Source organism: Phragmites australis, chromosome 23, assembly GCF_958298935.1.
Source record: "Phragmites australis chromosome 23, lpPhrAust1.1, whole genome shotgun sequence".
NCBI classification, from domain to species: domain Eukaryota; kingdom Viridiplantae; phylum Streptophyta; class Magnoliopsida; order Poales; family Poaceae; genus Phragmites; species Phragmites australis.
This window is the reverse complement of record NC_084943.1, coordinates 14,789,767-14,803,872: the sequence shown is the minus strand read 5'-3', so window position 1 is coordinate 14,803,872 and position 14,106 is coordinate 14,789,767. Positions and strand designations below refer to the sequence as shown.

General features: G+C 40.1%; 1 protein-coding gene and 1 pseudogene across 1 annotated transcript; both read right to left on the bottom strand.

The window, feature by feature from the left end:
* Nucleotides 1-3,576: 3,576 nt before the first annotated feature.
* On the bottom strand, nucleotides 3,577-7,010 carry LOC133906300 (uncharacterized). The gene is made up of 4 exons (XM_062348164.1): nucleotides 6,589-7,010; nucleotides 4,707-4,803; nucleotides 4,519-4,578; nucleotides 3,577-3,872 (listed from the first exon to the last, which is right to left on the bottom strand). The coding sequence occupies exons 1-4, from the start codon at nucleotides 6,903-6,905 to the stop codon at nucleotides 3,792-3,794; spliced, it is 555 nt and encodes a 184-aa protein (XP_062204148.1). The 5' UTR covers nucleotides 6,906-7,010; the 3' UTR covers nucleotides 3,577-3,791.
* A 2,566-nt stretch (nucleotides 7,011-9,576) lies between these two features.
* On the bottom strand, nucleotides 9,577-10,630 carry LOC133906001 (putative cyclin-dependent kinase F-2; annotated as a pseudogene).
* Nucleotides 10,631-14,106: the final 3,476 nt, after the last annotated feature.

The window sequence follows — 14,106 nt, the reverse complement described above, 5'->3', positions numbered from 1 at the left end:
AAGACCGCAAGTGAAAATCTATTACCACATGTGATTCACTTAAGGGACCGCCTATGAAATTCAGTTTTCATAGGTCGTTCGCTTAAGCAGACTGCATGTGATAGTCGGTTCTCGAATCCACAATTTTTGGTTAGAAAAAAAGCGAAACTTTTTTGGACCGACTAGGCACCCCCGCGGCCACGACGTCAGTAGTCACAAGTCACGTGTTTTTTCACGCACGTGCAGTTCTTGCCACTCAAACTCGAAACCTCTCAGCTCGCGCGAATCCTTCTCACCATCCTACCACATAACTACTACTGATCATAATAGCATATGCATTCTTTTTATATCTTTATCTAAAACTTCAAACGACTATTTGGACATTTAAATGATTTCAAATGAAAAAGTTTTCAACTAGAAAGTTGTAGATCTTGTCGAGGGTTATAAGTTTCATATAAAGTTGATCCTCATCCGATTTTGTATGGAAATGTTATGAATTTTTTAAGATAAATTGTCATCCAATACCACATGGAGGGACATTTTTAGATGAGGTTCACATAACGAACCGCCTCTAAAAATGGATGATAGTTTATATTAAAAAAAATCATAACTTTTTTATACAAATTTGAATGGGAACAAACTTTATATGAAAATTATAGCCCTCAACAATATCTACACCTTTATAGTTGATTTTTTTCATTTGAAGTTATTTAGATATCAAAATAATCGTTTGAAATTTAGATATAAGATATCGATCAAAAGAACTGTATATGCTATTGTTATCACTAGTACTACTATAAGCTAAGTCTTATTATTGATAGTGGGGGTCTTTGATCTTCTTCTTGTTAATCTTGTTGGACATATTAGAGTTGGTAGTATTTTTTTGTTCTCCTTATTCTTGAGTTTACTTGCATTAATAGGACTTGAGGTAACAATATCATGTGAAACTTATGTGTGAAACTTCAACTGATTATTTGGACATCTAAATGACTTCAAATAAAAAAGTTTTCAACTGCAAAGTTATAGATCTCGTTGAGGGCTATAATTTTCATATAAAGTTTGTCTCTATCCAAATTAGTATGAAAAAGTTATGAAATTTTTAAGATGACATGTCACCTATTTTTAGAGACGATTTTTTATGTGAACCGTCTGTAGAAATGGTAACTATTGTCACAAATAGTTTCTTATGTGAACCGCATGTGTTAATTATCCTATTTCTAGAGGTGGTTCCTTATGTGAACTATCTTGTACCGTTATTACTTCCTTGTGTGAACCACTTGTGATAATGGTATATTACCACAGGCGGTTCACGTAAGAAACCGCTTGTAGAAATGACATTTACATAGGCGACTTCTTATGTCACCTGCCTGTGGAAATCACTCAGGCGGTTTACCATATGACCCGCCTATGGAAAAACACCCTGGGTGTCTCAAAAAATAGTTTTTGTAGTAGTGTAATATAGGTTCAAGAGTTAAGTTTATCGTGTCGCTTGTTCATTATGCTTGCAGCAGTAAGCTTGTCAATCCATTATACTACTACAAAAAAAAATCTTTTGTCCCAAGTAAGTTAGAGTAGGCTAGAGATGAAACTCATAAGATCAAACTAAAAAGATGATGAGAAAACAACAATAATAATAAAAGTACTAGTAATAGAAAAATATAGTAGAAATAATAACGGTACAAGGAGACTGATGCATAAGTTATGGTTCTAGCACGTTGATTACTAACTTCCACACATATCTATCTATTTATAGGTCTTTGGGAATATTCTATTTCTTCAAGTCTCTTTACAGACTCCTCTTATGCCAAACTTGGTCGATCCCTACCTCTCTTCACATTATTAGCGTGCTTTAGTATTCTGCTATGCATAAGTGACTCTAGAGGTTTCTGTTGGATATGTCCAAACTATCTCAACCGATGTTAGATAAGCTTTTTTTCAATTAGTACTACCCCTACTCTATCATATATATCATTATTTTGGATCTAATCCTTTCTTGTATAGCCACAAATCCATCGTAATATATGCATCTCTACAACACTTAACTGTTGGACATGTCCCCTTTTACATAGCCAACATTCGGTGCCAAACAACATCATATGTTAAATCGTCATCCTATAGAACTTACCTTTCAGCTTTTATGGCACCCTCTTGACATAGAGAATGCCAAAAGATTGGCGTCATTTCCTTCGTCCGGCTTTGATTCTATGACTAACATCTTCATAGATATCACTATCCCTCTATAGCATCAATCCCAAGTATCAAAAGGTATCGTTCTTGGGAACCACCTCTCCGCTGAGACTAACATATTTTCCCTTATGCCTAGTAGCACCGAAATTGCACCTCATATACTCAATTTTGGTCCTGCTAAGTCTACTTTCGATTCTAAAGTATATCTCCACAACTCTAATTTCCTACCCATATCCTACTCTTTTCAGCTAGCACCACATCGTCAGCAAAGAGCACACATCAAGGGATATCTCACTTATGTCCCTTATGACCTCATCCATCACCAAAGTAAATAAATAAAGGCTCAATATTAGCCTTTGATGTAGTCCTATTTTAAACGAAAAGTCATCGGTATCACATTCACTTGTCCAAACATTTGTCACAACATTATATGCATATCCTTAATGAGGGTAATGTAGTTTTTTGGGACTTTGTGTTTCTCCAAAGCACAGCACATGATATTCCTCAGAATTTTGTGGTAAGCCTTCTCTAAGTCCATAATATCATGTGTAAGTCCTTCTTTTGTTCTCTATATCTCTCTATAAGTTGTCTTATCAAGAAAATTGCTTCCATGATCGACCTCTCAGGCATGAAACCAAATTGGTTTTTGGTAATGTCTATCATTCTTCTTAGGCGATGCTCAATAACCCTCTCCCATAGCTTTATTGTATGGTTGTATGACTCATCAACTTAATTCTACGATAATCAGTACAACTTTGAATCTCTTTTATTTTTTAAGATTGTTACTAATATATTTCTCCTCTATTCTCGGGCATCTTATTTGATCAAAAAAATGAGATTAAAGAGTTTAGTTAACCATACTATCGCTATATCTCCAAAACATCCCTGCACCTTAATGAGGATACTATCAGAGTCTATCGCCTCGCCTCCTTTCATCCCGTTTAAAGTTTTCTTGATGGAAGTACTCTCCCCATTATTTCAATAGTAGAGCTCTCATTCTCCCTATTAAATAGTTCATCGAAGTACTCTCCCCATTCTCGACGTGATAAAATTCAATAATAGATTAATTCAATGCTAACTGCCAGCTTTCTTTTACCTCTGGAAATCACAAACAGAGAAGAGTGCTTAACTTGTGTGCCATACCATTTCATTGGATCCCTGGAGTTAGCAAATACTTGTTACTTGTCTAGCTGCCTGGCTTCAGAGACACACCATTTTATTTGCCAGTATATCAACTTGGGCTCCAACAATTCCTTTTTCCACCTTTTGATGGTCTCAACGTGGATTTCACTCACCTGAACAATTCAAAACTCCAGCAATTGGAACAAAGGGCAAAGATCAGAAGCCAACCAGTCTTCAGGACATAAAGCGCATACAAGAGAACGTTATACCGTCAGAAAGGCAAACAAGTAAAGAAAGGCTCCCTAGCATAGTATCATTATCAATTGCCACAGGTAGCAATTCGAAATGTCTTAACTACATTGGACACATGACCGAACCAGTGTTCCACATTCTACGGAGACATTGCAAATGCAATACAAGAGCCATTGATGGTGTCCTTACACGAAGCTACACTTGAAAGCTTACAAAAATGGTGCCATCCATCCATGGCCAGCCAACTTAAATTAGGATATTTTCTTGGCAATGTCCTTGATAACCTCATCCATGTCGAGCTTCTTCATTGGAGTGAAGGGGCGTGGCATGTTCTGCACATCATTTGGAGTTTTAATTAAACCAAATGCAATCATGTGTACCGTAACAAATACAATGAAAAGTGGTGCAATGGGCAAGGTAAGATGTAATCATTTGTGGTATTACATGCAAAGATTGCCTATCCCTAGTGTTTTCTACAACTCATGACATATTAGATGGTGCAAAAGTGCAATTTATTCATCTTACCATTATAGCATTTTTCTAGGAAGCAATGTAAAGCAGCTAGTGGAACAAAATACTTGGGAGAACAAAAAGAAGTATCACAACAATTTGATACGCTGATACTAAATGAATACAAATATATGCACCATGAGTTTTGTTTTGTGGATCTCATCATAAGCAACACATTGGATGAAATGGATAGCAACAATGATACACATTTCAAAGATATGAAATTTATATTTTGAAATCACATGTCATGAGTTGCTGACATCATGTAATATCTCTTCTAGTGTGGGATAAGGGGGTATGCAGCAGCAGGCTAATTTTCGTGCAGAAGATGTGTAGCAAACCTTAGCATGAGGTCATTAGAGAGAATTTTGCATATAACTAATAAAGGCCATGTTCTCAGATTATAGATAGCATAGCTTTAAAAGAAATAAAAATGCGTATAGCCACTTAGCATTCCCATAATATTACCAGCAGTGATATGAACACTTCACCACCTTCCTCACGTATCTCAAGGCAGCCGCGACGTGGCTGAGAATAAAAAACAGCATTGATTACCATCAAGAAAGCAGCATATACAAATAAGATCTTTTAGGATTGATTTTCACACAAACCCACAACATGGTGAAGATCATGGTGGTTTAACAAACTAAGGCTACCTTCTCAGGGTTGATTATCACAGAAACACCAGGAACAGAACTTTCCAGATCCTCCTTCACCTTCTGAGCTCTGATCTTAAACTGTCTGCACTGAGTGCTAGAGAATTGCAGAAAGAAGAAAGGGTGAGGGAAAAGAAATACAAGCAGAATTGCAGCCAATATCATTCAACAAAGTACAAGGACCGGAATGATATGTGAGTCGTTAAGAACGATGAACGCTAGAAAATTATTTAGAAACCTTTAACTAATCAAGGCGAATATTCTTTCCAACATGCAATGTCAAAGGACTGGATTTGTATGTTAATTAATGAATGCTATTTACATGCCTTTTAAATTATCAAAATAGTATATTAGACTGTTACTAACGAATTTACTAATTGACCTAACCTAGACTCCACTTCTCTTTTAAAACAAGTAAGCTTAAATACTTGGGTAATGCAACTGTTCTCTCCCCAAAACTAATTTATCTGACAGGTGGGCTCAAGAATGCTTAATTTCAAACTGATTTGTTGCGGCCTTGCTTTTCAGTCGAATGATAATGGGAACCTCTACTTCCAATTTATTAAATTTCCACCTGCATGACTGCAAGTGAAAAGAATACATATATTCCACGCTTTATAACTGTTTTGGTTTATCCACATAGCAGCAAATACTGTGATAATCTACAAGAGACAGAAAACAAGAAGTTTGATAGCTCCTGGACCCTTTTCCTAAATTAGTAATTGTAAGAATCTGTAACCCTACATCAAAGATACTCCAATCTCCAAGTAGTTGATTGATCCTACAAACATGTTTAGCATGTAATTACCTAATCTTCTGTTCTACGAAAACTGAAATGGAACCCTATTTCCCTTGTTCCAAAAAAACAAACTATCTATTGAATTGGAAACTTGTATGCATCAGAGGAAAAGAGGCTAACAAGATTGAGATCTGGTATCAAAACGGAGATTCTATGACAGGATCGAATCATAGATATAAGAACAGACCAAATTTAAACAAAGATATATTATTTTAAAATCACCATGTATTTCAGCAATGATAAGGTTTTCTTTAATAGTAGATGTAAAATCAAAGGAAAAAATTGAAACTTGAAAGGACATATAATTCATTATATTAATTAACAGGATCGGTAGAATCAAGTAGAACCCTATGCGCATCATAATTATGATTCTTTCAAAATTTTGCTAGAATCGTAATAATATTAAGATTCTAGCTAGGATTTAATTAGTTCAATAAATCTAAAGGATTGCAATTATGTCTGGAGAATGCAGGTGATTTTCTAAGCGTGTTGGACATCAGGATGCAATACAGTGATTGGATCAGTAAGATTTAGTGACTAACTGAGCGAAATTGCATAACCAGAAAATGGGCAGGTCTAAGTTTAGACACCTCTTTTCTTTCTTAAGATGAATGATAAACTTAATCAGTTCTTTTCATTGAAAAAAAAAATCACATATTCCAATTTGCGAGCCCCGTTAAACCTTTTTATCTGTAGTGGATAAATGTACATGGAAAGAACGTGCATTCGAACCTATATTGAATCAATCATTGTCAGCTTCTTGCCCTTTGTGTTATCAGATTACCTTTTCACATACTTAACTAACTATAGTTTGGCAAAAAAAACATGGATAGACAATAGTCTCTTCTTAATGCTTAAAGAAGAAATGAAATCCTAAAAAATAATTATTTGTTCTTTTGGCGCCGAACAATCAATAAGAGCAATCGAACAAAAAATAGAGCTACCCCAAAGCCCATCTGGACCCCCGAAACAACCCAAAACCCCATCTTTCTCATCCACTAATCTCAGAACGCAAAGCATAATCTCAGAACGCAAAGCCCCCCTAAATCTCAATCGCAACCATACAGGCACGCAAGCACTCACCAAGCCTCGACAATGACGCGCTTCCCTTTCTCCGCTACATCACCGCCATCCTCCTCCACCACCGCCTCTGCCTCCTTCTTCGCCCGCTTCCTCCCTTTAGGCTCGGCGGCCGCAGTCACCGTCTCCTCCTTGGGGGCCCTCTTCCCCTCCTTCTGCTCCGCGGCCGCCGTTACCGCCGCCGGCTCCTTCTTGGCCGGCGCCCTCTTCGCAGAAGAAGCTTCCGCTCCCCGCTTCCCAGCGGCGGCCATGCTACGCGTCTTCCTCGGGGACCCCGCCGCTGGGGCAGCCGCCGCCGGAGACTTGCGCTTGGGAGGCATCGCTGGATGGGTGTTTGTTCGGGAGAAGAGCGAAACAGAGAGATATTTAGAGGGAGGAATCTGAGAAGGCGCGAGAGGAAGACAGTTTCCCGCCAATAGGAAGGGCAGGGGATCGGGGCTACGGGCCTTTTGATTCCCCCTCGAGTAGAGCCCAGTGGAGGCACTATTCGCAGTTTTTTTCTTAGAACGGCCTCTGTTGTTCTTAAAAAAAAGAGAGAACGGGCCCTGTTTCATTTCAGCTTCAGCAGTACATGTACTAACAACTTTTAAAGAAGTTACAAATGAAACTCTCGTTCTTTGGATTAGTTTAAAAGGCAAATCAAGATCTTAATCCTGATCCATCTAAAAAAGATCTTAATCATGATTTGTATCTACATGGTTTATACAACGTTTGATATTCATAGTTTATAACAATAAGTCACTTATTCGATTTATTCGAAAGCAATCAACATTTAATCATGGGGCCATTGCTTGGTTAATTGGCAAACGGTTTGTACGCCGAAGTATCTAGGTAGAGGAACCTAGGAGTTACTATTGACTTAATGAAATTTTACTGAGCGCTTCACTTGGGATGGCTTTAGTTCATTTGGAAGGAGAAGGACTAGCGACCTTGGCCTGATATTTGAGTTCCTTGTGATGGCAATGATAGCAGTCTTTTCTCAACCGGGCAATGTGGGGAAAAAACGTCTTTATGTATTGACTGCGCGCTTGTGAGACTAAAATATCAAACTGTTATGTGAGGTATTAGGGAAGGAAAGGAGAGCATCAACAATGAAGAAAATAGCGGTGGCTAATCAAAGAGATAGTTATTATTGGTTTTAGGGAAGAGATAAATTAGTTTGGAATGTCTGATGTGTAGAGATATGTTACAAGAATCAGATTAGGAGAAGCAGGCAAGTTGGTTTCGGTTAAGATTGAGTTAGAATTTAATGAAAGGAATAAATAAGTTGTGATCAAATTGAGACTCTATAAGTTGGCTAGCTATATATAGTTGATAATAGCTATGTATTAGGAATCAAGCAAGCAAGAAGAATTAATCTAGTCTCCTTTAATATTCTAATTCTCTCTCATTTATAATCTAATCTCTTATCCCTAGCAGCTGACGCCGCTCGGTTATCTCATGACTGTTTACCCCTATTATGATTTCGGATCATAACAAATTGGTATCAGAGACCATGGCTTTAGATGCTAAGAACAAGCAGTTTAAGGCACTGCTTGCAGCGCAGGAAGATATGCTAAGTAAGGAATTTTAAGAGGGCTTCAGTGATATCAAGAACGCACTATCTGACGTCATGCGCATAGTGAATGGGCTCACAAAACCCATGACGACACTCAAGAAACTCAAGGATGTGGAAAGCATGCCGATCACGGGTGACACCTTTGTTGCGACTGCGTTGAGCGCGGAGACCATCATCAACACAGACCTACCCATCAGGTCTTCGATGATATGCCCATGTGGTGGCAACGATGCCGCATGCGCTGTTACTACATCGCCACTAGTGGTTATCACCATTGCCAATCACGATGTGCATGTTACTGTTGCTACTTCAAGCATAAACATCACCCTCGACAGTAAGCCACCCTGTTTGATGAGATGTTCTGACGATAACAACAGCAAGCTAAGGCTTGTGACCAAGCTGACCATGTTCCTGACTTCATCAACAACCACCGTGCTACCGCCACACCATATATAGCCTTGGTGCTAGCATCTGCATAGACGATGGCGTGTGATACACCTTTTGTTGATGTGGGGGCTATTAGGATTGCAACTATAACCGCGACCCTACAGCCTAAGGATGAGCTGTCTCCAAAGGAGGGGAGAGATGTTATGTGCGGTATTAGAAAAGGAAAGGAGAGCACCAACATGGAAGGAAATAGTGGCAACTGATTAAAGAGTTGAGTTAGTTTCAGTTTTAGGGAAGAGATAAATTAGTTTGAAAAGTCTGATTAGTAGAGATATGTCAGGAGAGTTAGATTAGGAGAACTAGGCAAGTTGAGTTCGGTTAGGATTGAGCTAGAATCGACAGGAAGGAATGAACGAGTTATAATCAGATTGGGATTCTATAAGTTGGTTGTCTATATATAGTTGGCAATATCTATGTATTAGGGATCAACCAAGCATGAAGAATTTATCCAGTCTCCTCTAATATACTACTACAGAAACTATTTTTAGAGACGGTTTGTAACCCATTTTCACAGACGTTTAGTATACCCACCTATGATCGAAAGCCTGTGAAAATTGACAATTTTCACATACGCAAAATAGACCGTCTATCCACAGACGGTTCACTTAAGAAACCGCCTATATAAATGGATTTTTACAGGCGGTTCCTTAAGAAACCGCATATGGAAATAACATTTGCACATGCGGTTTCTTCTGTCGCCCGCCTATAAAAATAGCTCAGGCGATTTGCCATATGACCCACATGTAGAAAGGCACCCTAGGTGTCTCGAAAAATAGTTTATGTAGTAGTGATATTCTAATTCTATCTCATATATAGTCTAATCTCTCATGTCTAGCAGCTAACGACCACCTAACTATCCTCCCCGTGAATATATACCCCGTTATGAATTTGCGACAAGAGGTATGAAACGTGGAAGATTGCAGTGCACCGGAACTGGCATGCAAAATTCACCAAGACAGCACCAAAACTGTTTGATCAAACAACAGTCACTTCAACAATGCCTTAGGCCTAAGCAATCCTAGCACACGCCCAGCACAAGACATGACCAATGACCACGCCGTCGTGGCTGTGCCGCCGACCTTGGAAACAACGGTAACAGGGACAATAGGTTCGTCGACGTTGTCAGTGAACCACGGACACCGGAGCGCGGACGCCGCTGTCAGACGCTTCTTGAGATCACAAGTCAGAAGGCCTTTGGGTACGTCGAATCCGTCCTGGGAAAGCAACTCCTCAGGGAACAAGTCGTGCAGCCGGTTGCGGTGCCCCACCCGCCGCTACCGCGCTCGCCACTGCTGCACCTCGTCAGCGAACACCCGAGGCTTCAATGCCTGCCACGCTCTCTTGCCCGGCACGCCGAGCATGTCGAAGATCTTGTAGAGCTGGTCGATGTCATCCTCCCATTGGAACGGCAACTTGTTGGTGAGCAGCTCCACCATCACACAGCCGAGTGACCATGCGTCCACGAGCGTGTCGTGGTCGTAGTTCTTCACCAGCACCTCCGGTGCCATGTAATCATTCGTTCCAGCAGTGTAGTATGGTGTCCCTTGCTCGGTCGTACACTTGGCCACCCCGTAGTCGCTAATCTTGATGGCACCATCGTCGCCGATGAGAATGTTTGTGGGCTTGATGTCCCGGTGGACGATGTCGTGCCCGTTCATCGCCTTGGCGCCAGCCAGAAGCTGCCGTATGATACGGCGCATGTCAGCCTCCGGAAACGGCCGGCCGCGTTCCCACAGGACGTCGTCAAGGGTCGGTCCGACGTGGTCCATGACAAGGAATAGCCCTAGTGCCCGGTGCACACGCGCGATGCTGCAAATGCTGACGTGCGATGGATGGCCACTGCAGGCCGCCATGAAGCAGGCCTCACGCAAGATGTCGCCGACGTTGGCACCGCGCCGGCGACGGAGGGACTTCACGGCGACGTTCTGGCCCGTGGCGCGTCCTAATGACGACGCCGTACGCACCATCGCCGAGCTTGCACGTCTTTTTATACCAGCAGGTGCTGCCCATGCGCCGTTTCCTCCTGCCATTCCTCGGCATCCCCTCGGCGGCAGTGGTGGCGACATCGTCTATCACTACTTAGTCTAGCAAAGAATTGATAGTGATAAACCATCACTGTCGGCTGGTAACTAGAGTCGATAGTGATAGTCCAGCTGACAGTGATAGTGTGTCATTGCCAGTTCTGAATTGGAGCCGGTAGTGATGCCTTGTCTTCATTTTGTTAAATAGTTAGTTTAGAAATTAGTTAGGCAATTTAGTTAATTATTTAGTTTGTATAATTTAGTGTAGGAATTAGTTAGGCAATTTAGTTAATTATTTAGTTTGTAATATTTAGTTTAGAAATTTTTGTTTGTACATAGCATTTTGAATTGGAAATTAGTGGTGAACAAATGTAGAACAATGCCATTCTTGTTAGGTGATTAGATAGATGAATAGATAGTACAATGCGGATGTGGAACAGTTTGACTTGTTCTACATGAACGACAAAAACCACATTCATCTTCAAAAAGAAGAATGATGTCTTCTCTCATTCATATAGAGCAATGCCATTTTTGTTAGGTAAATAGATAGATGATTGGATATTGCAATACATATATGGAGCAGCTTGACTTGTTCTATATGAATGGTAGAAAATACATTCATTTTCAGAAAGATGAATGCTATTTTCTCTTATGTAGAATAATGCCATTCTTTAAGAGAAGGCGATAGAGATGGTAGGGCAAATATTTATGACATGCTGATGAAGGACGTTGATCCTATTTTTCATGAGTATCATGGGGCTAATGATTCTAGGTCCTTCACCGTGCGCACCATAGAGATTTTCCTGAGTCATCTCATATGAAAAGGGTTGACTAGTAGTACTATGGTTTAGATTTAGGTAATATTGCTTTCAATAGTAGTACTGATGTGACCAAGCCGGATACTACTATTCTTGAAGTTATTTTATATCGTCAACCTATTTTTCAAGAATCAACACTTTTTTTCAGGAGTCAATTATCAATGAGCTAGCCAAGCCATGCTAGTGAACGTGTGCATGTATTTGCATGGGATCCAGAGGGTTACATGGAAGTGAATGGAATGGAAGTCACATTAATTTGGTGTTGCGCATTTGGCAAGGAAATGCATGTAGGAAGAAAAGACTACGAAACATATTTCAGGGAACAAAATATCTCCTATTTTTAAAGGAAGGAATATGGGAGTTTTCCAACTAATTTGGAGATCACGTGCTTGCTTATCTCTAAAAAATCAAGGATGGGGCCCACCATATAAGGTTGTTACCCAAGGACTAAATGTTGTTGTTGCTGACCCATGGGTTCCACCATGAAGATCACGTCTAGGAACTAACAAAGCTAGAGGATTCGTGCAAGATTAAGTCTCGGCCTTAGAAATATTTTATTTTGTTACTTGTTTTCCATATTTTAGCTAGGTCGGTTTGAGACATTGTTGTGCGTGTCCGCACTTATTTAAGGCTTGGTCAAGCGTCCATTGTGATCAAAGTTTTGATAATGCAATAGATCACCATGTGTGAGTTCCGGCCATGTGTAGTTAGAGTTGAAATCTATGTTATCAAGTTTGGTGAAAACTTTCCAAAAACCATTGAGTTGTTGAGTAGATCAAGAACTTGTTTCTTGGGTTGCTCATCAAATCTATATGATTCAACCCATCCGGATCATGTTCTTTGTGATCATGGGTGGGAGGTCTTTCGGTACGACATTGCATCTATACATTAGATTGTAACTATGCACTAGTTATCCTTGTTCTTCCATTGCTCCATCATGAAAGATCAGGCCAGTCTTCATCAAGTACTATGGTTTAGGGTTTAGAGTGAATTCAGGTTTAGAGTTGGTAGCGAGGCTCATAAAAAATAGGGTTTAGAGTGAGTTCAGGTTTTAGAGTGAGATCAGGATTAGAGTTTAGGTTTTAGAGTGAGTTCAGGTTTGCGAGCATTTTCCATGAATATTGTGGGACTATTGTCTGAAATTAGGGTTCCATTACTAAATAATAATGCAAATTTGCTAGGGATGGTAGCTCGTCGCTTGAGTTTGCGGCAGCAGCGAGAAGCATATCCTCCGACCCAGCCCAATTGCCAGAACAAGATAGGCCCTCAAACATTGACCAATCAAGAAGCGGTAGCCAGAGCGGCTTCCTCAACATAGACCAACTGTAGCATCTATGCCCCTAGATAAGTAGTAAGTATTTTTGTGAGTTTTGGTGATTAATGACAACCATATCATTGTGACTAATAAGTTTATTTTGAAGGGCAATTAATAGGTTAGTTCACAATGTTGTTGGACGATCTTGATCCCTTAAGTGGATGGTTGAGCAATCAAAGGATGTGAATGTCAAGATTAAGGATCTTCTAGTTCTAAGTGTCACAAGGAGATAAAAGATACTTAGAGTAGCATATGTTCTCTTTTTGTTCTTTGACCATACTATAAAGAGGGAATAAGAGTAGTAGCTTGATCTAGTTAGTCTTTGGTTGGATGTACACTGGTGAAATTCTAGCACTAGGTATCTCAGAGAAGTTTATGGATGAGTTGAGAAGAAGATAGAACTTAAAGAAGTTTGAATTGAAAAAGTTCTAAAAAAATTGTACATACCGGATGGTCCTCCGATTAAGCATTTGTACAAGTCAGAGTATTATTTCAAAAGAAAGACTTCAAGTTTGTACACGCCGGATGGTCCTTCGATTTTGTGTTTGTACATGCTAGAGTATTATTTTAGGAGAGAGACTTCAAGTTCGTACACACCGAATGGACACACGTCAGAGCATTTTTCAAAAGAGGAGTATTTCTAGAAGAAGGAGCTTGTGTACGCCGGATGGTCTGGTGTATACACCGGAGACTTTGCTGGAGTAATATCCAGAGGGATATCCATGTGTTCACTAAAAAATGGATGAGTACACGCCGGATGGTCTGGCGTATACATCGGAGGCTTCGCTGGAGGATTTTGTAACAACTAGTCCTGGATGGATGATACAAACCGGATGGTCTGGTGTTTGGAGCTTGTGTACGCCGGATCATCCGGCATTCACGAAAAATGTGGTTGGTTAGGCAATAGCTAGTTTTGGACCTCTAACCTATAAATACCCCTTCATTTTGTCACAGTTGGGTAAGCTTGTGAGCAAGAAGAGGTAAAACACTTAGTGTATGATCAAGAGCCAAGGGAGTGCACTAGAGTGATTTGCAAAGTTCTTAATTGAATATTAGGGACTTCATTAGTGCAAGGAGAGTAGCAAATATGCATCTAGCTGTAGTCTAGGCTTGATTGTGGTCAAGTGAAGCTATTGGTTTGTTACTCTTGGTGGTTGGCAACACCTAGCCGGCCTTAGTGATTAGAGGTGTCTTGGTGAGCTCTTGGAGTTCTTGTATGAGCCATAAGATGAATCTTTGTGCTTGGTTTGAAGCCTGTCAATCCAGAAATAGAAAAGTGGCTATCACTAGTGAGCACTTGGGCCTTGACGACTCAAGTTGAGCCTTGGTGGCTCAAGGAGAGTCTTGGTGACTCAAGGGGAG

What these genes read in the sequence shown, in the direction of transcription:
- LOC133906300 (XM_062348164.1), bottom strand. Translation starts at nt 6,905, where the DNA reads ATGCCTCCCAAGCGCAAGTCTCCGGCGGCGGCTGCCCCAGCGGCGGGG. An exon ending in CGCGTCATTGTCGAGGCTTG is followed by an intron (nt 4,804 to 6,588) that starts GTGAGTGCTTGC and finishes GCAATTCTCTAG; the next exon opens with CACTCAGTGCAGACAGTTTA. An exon ending in TGATAATCAACCCTGAGAAG is followed by an intron (nt 4,579 to 4,706) that starts GTAGCCTTAGTT and finishes TTTTATTCTCAG; the next exon opens with CCACGTCGCGGCTGCCTTGA.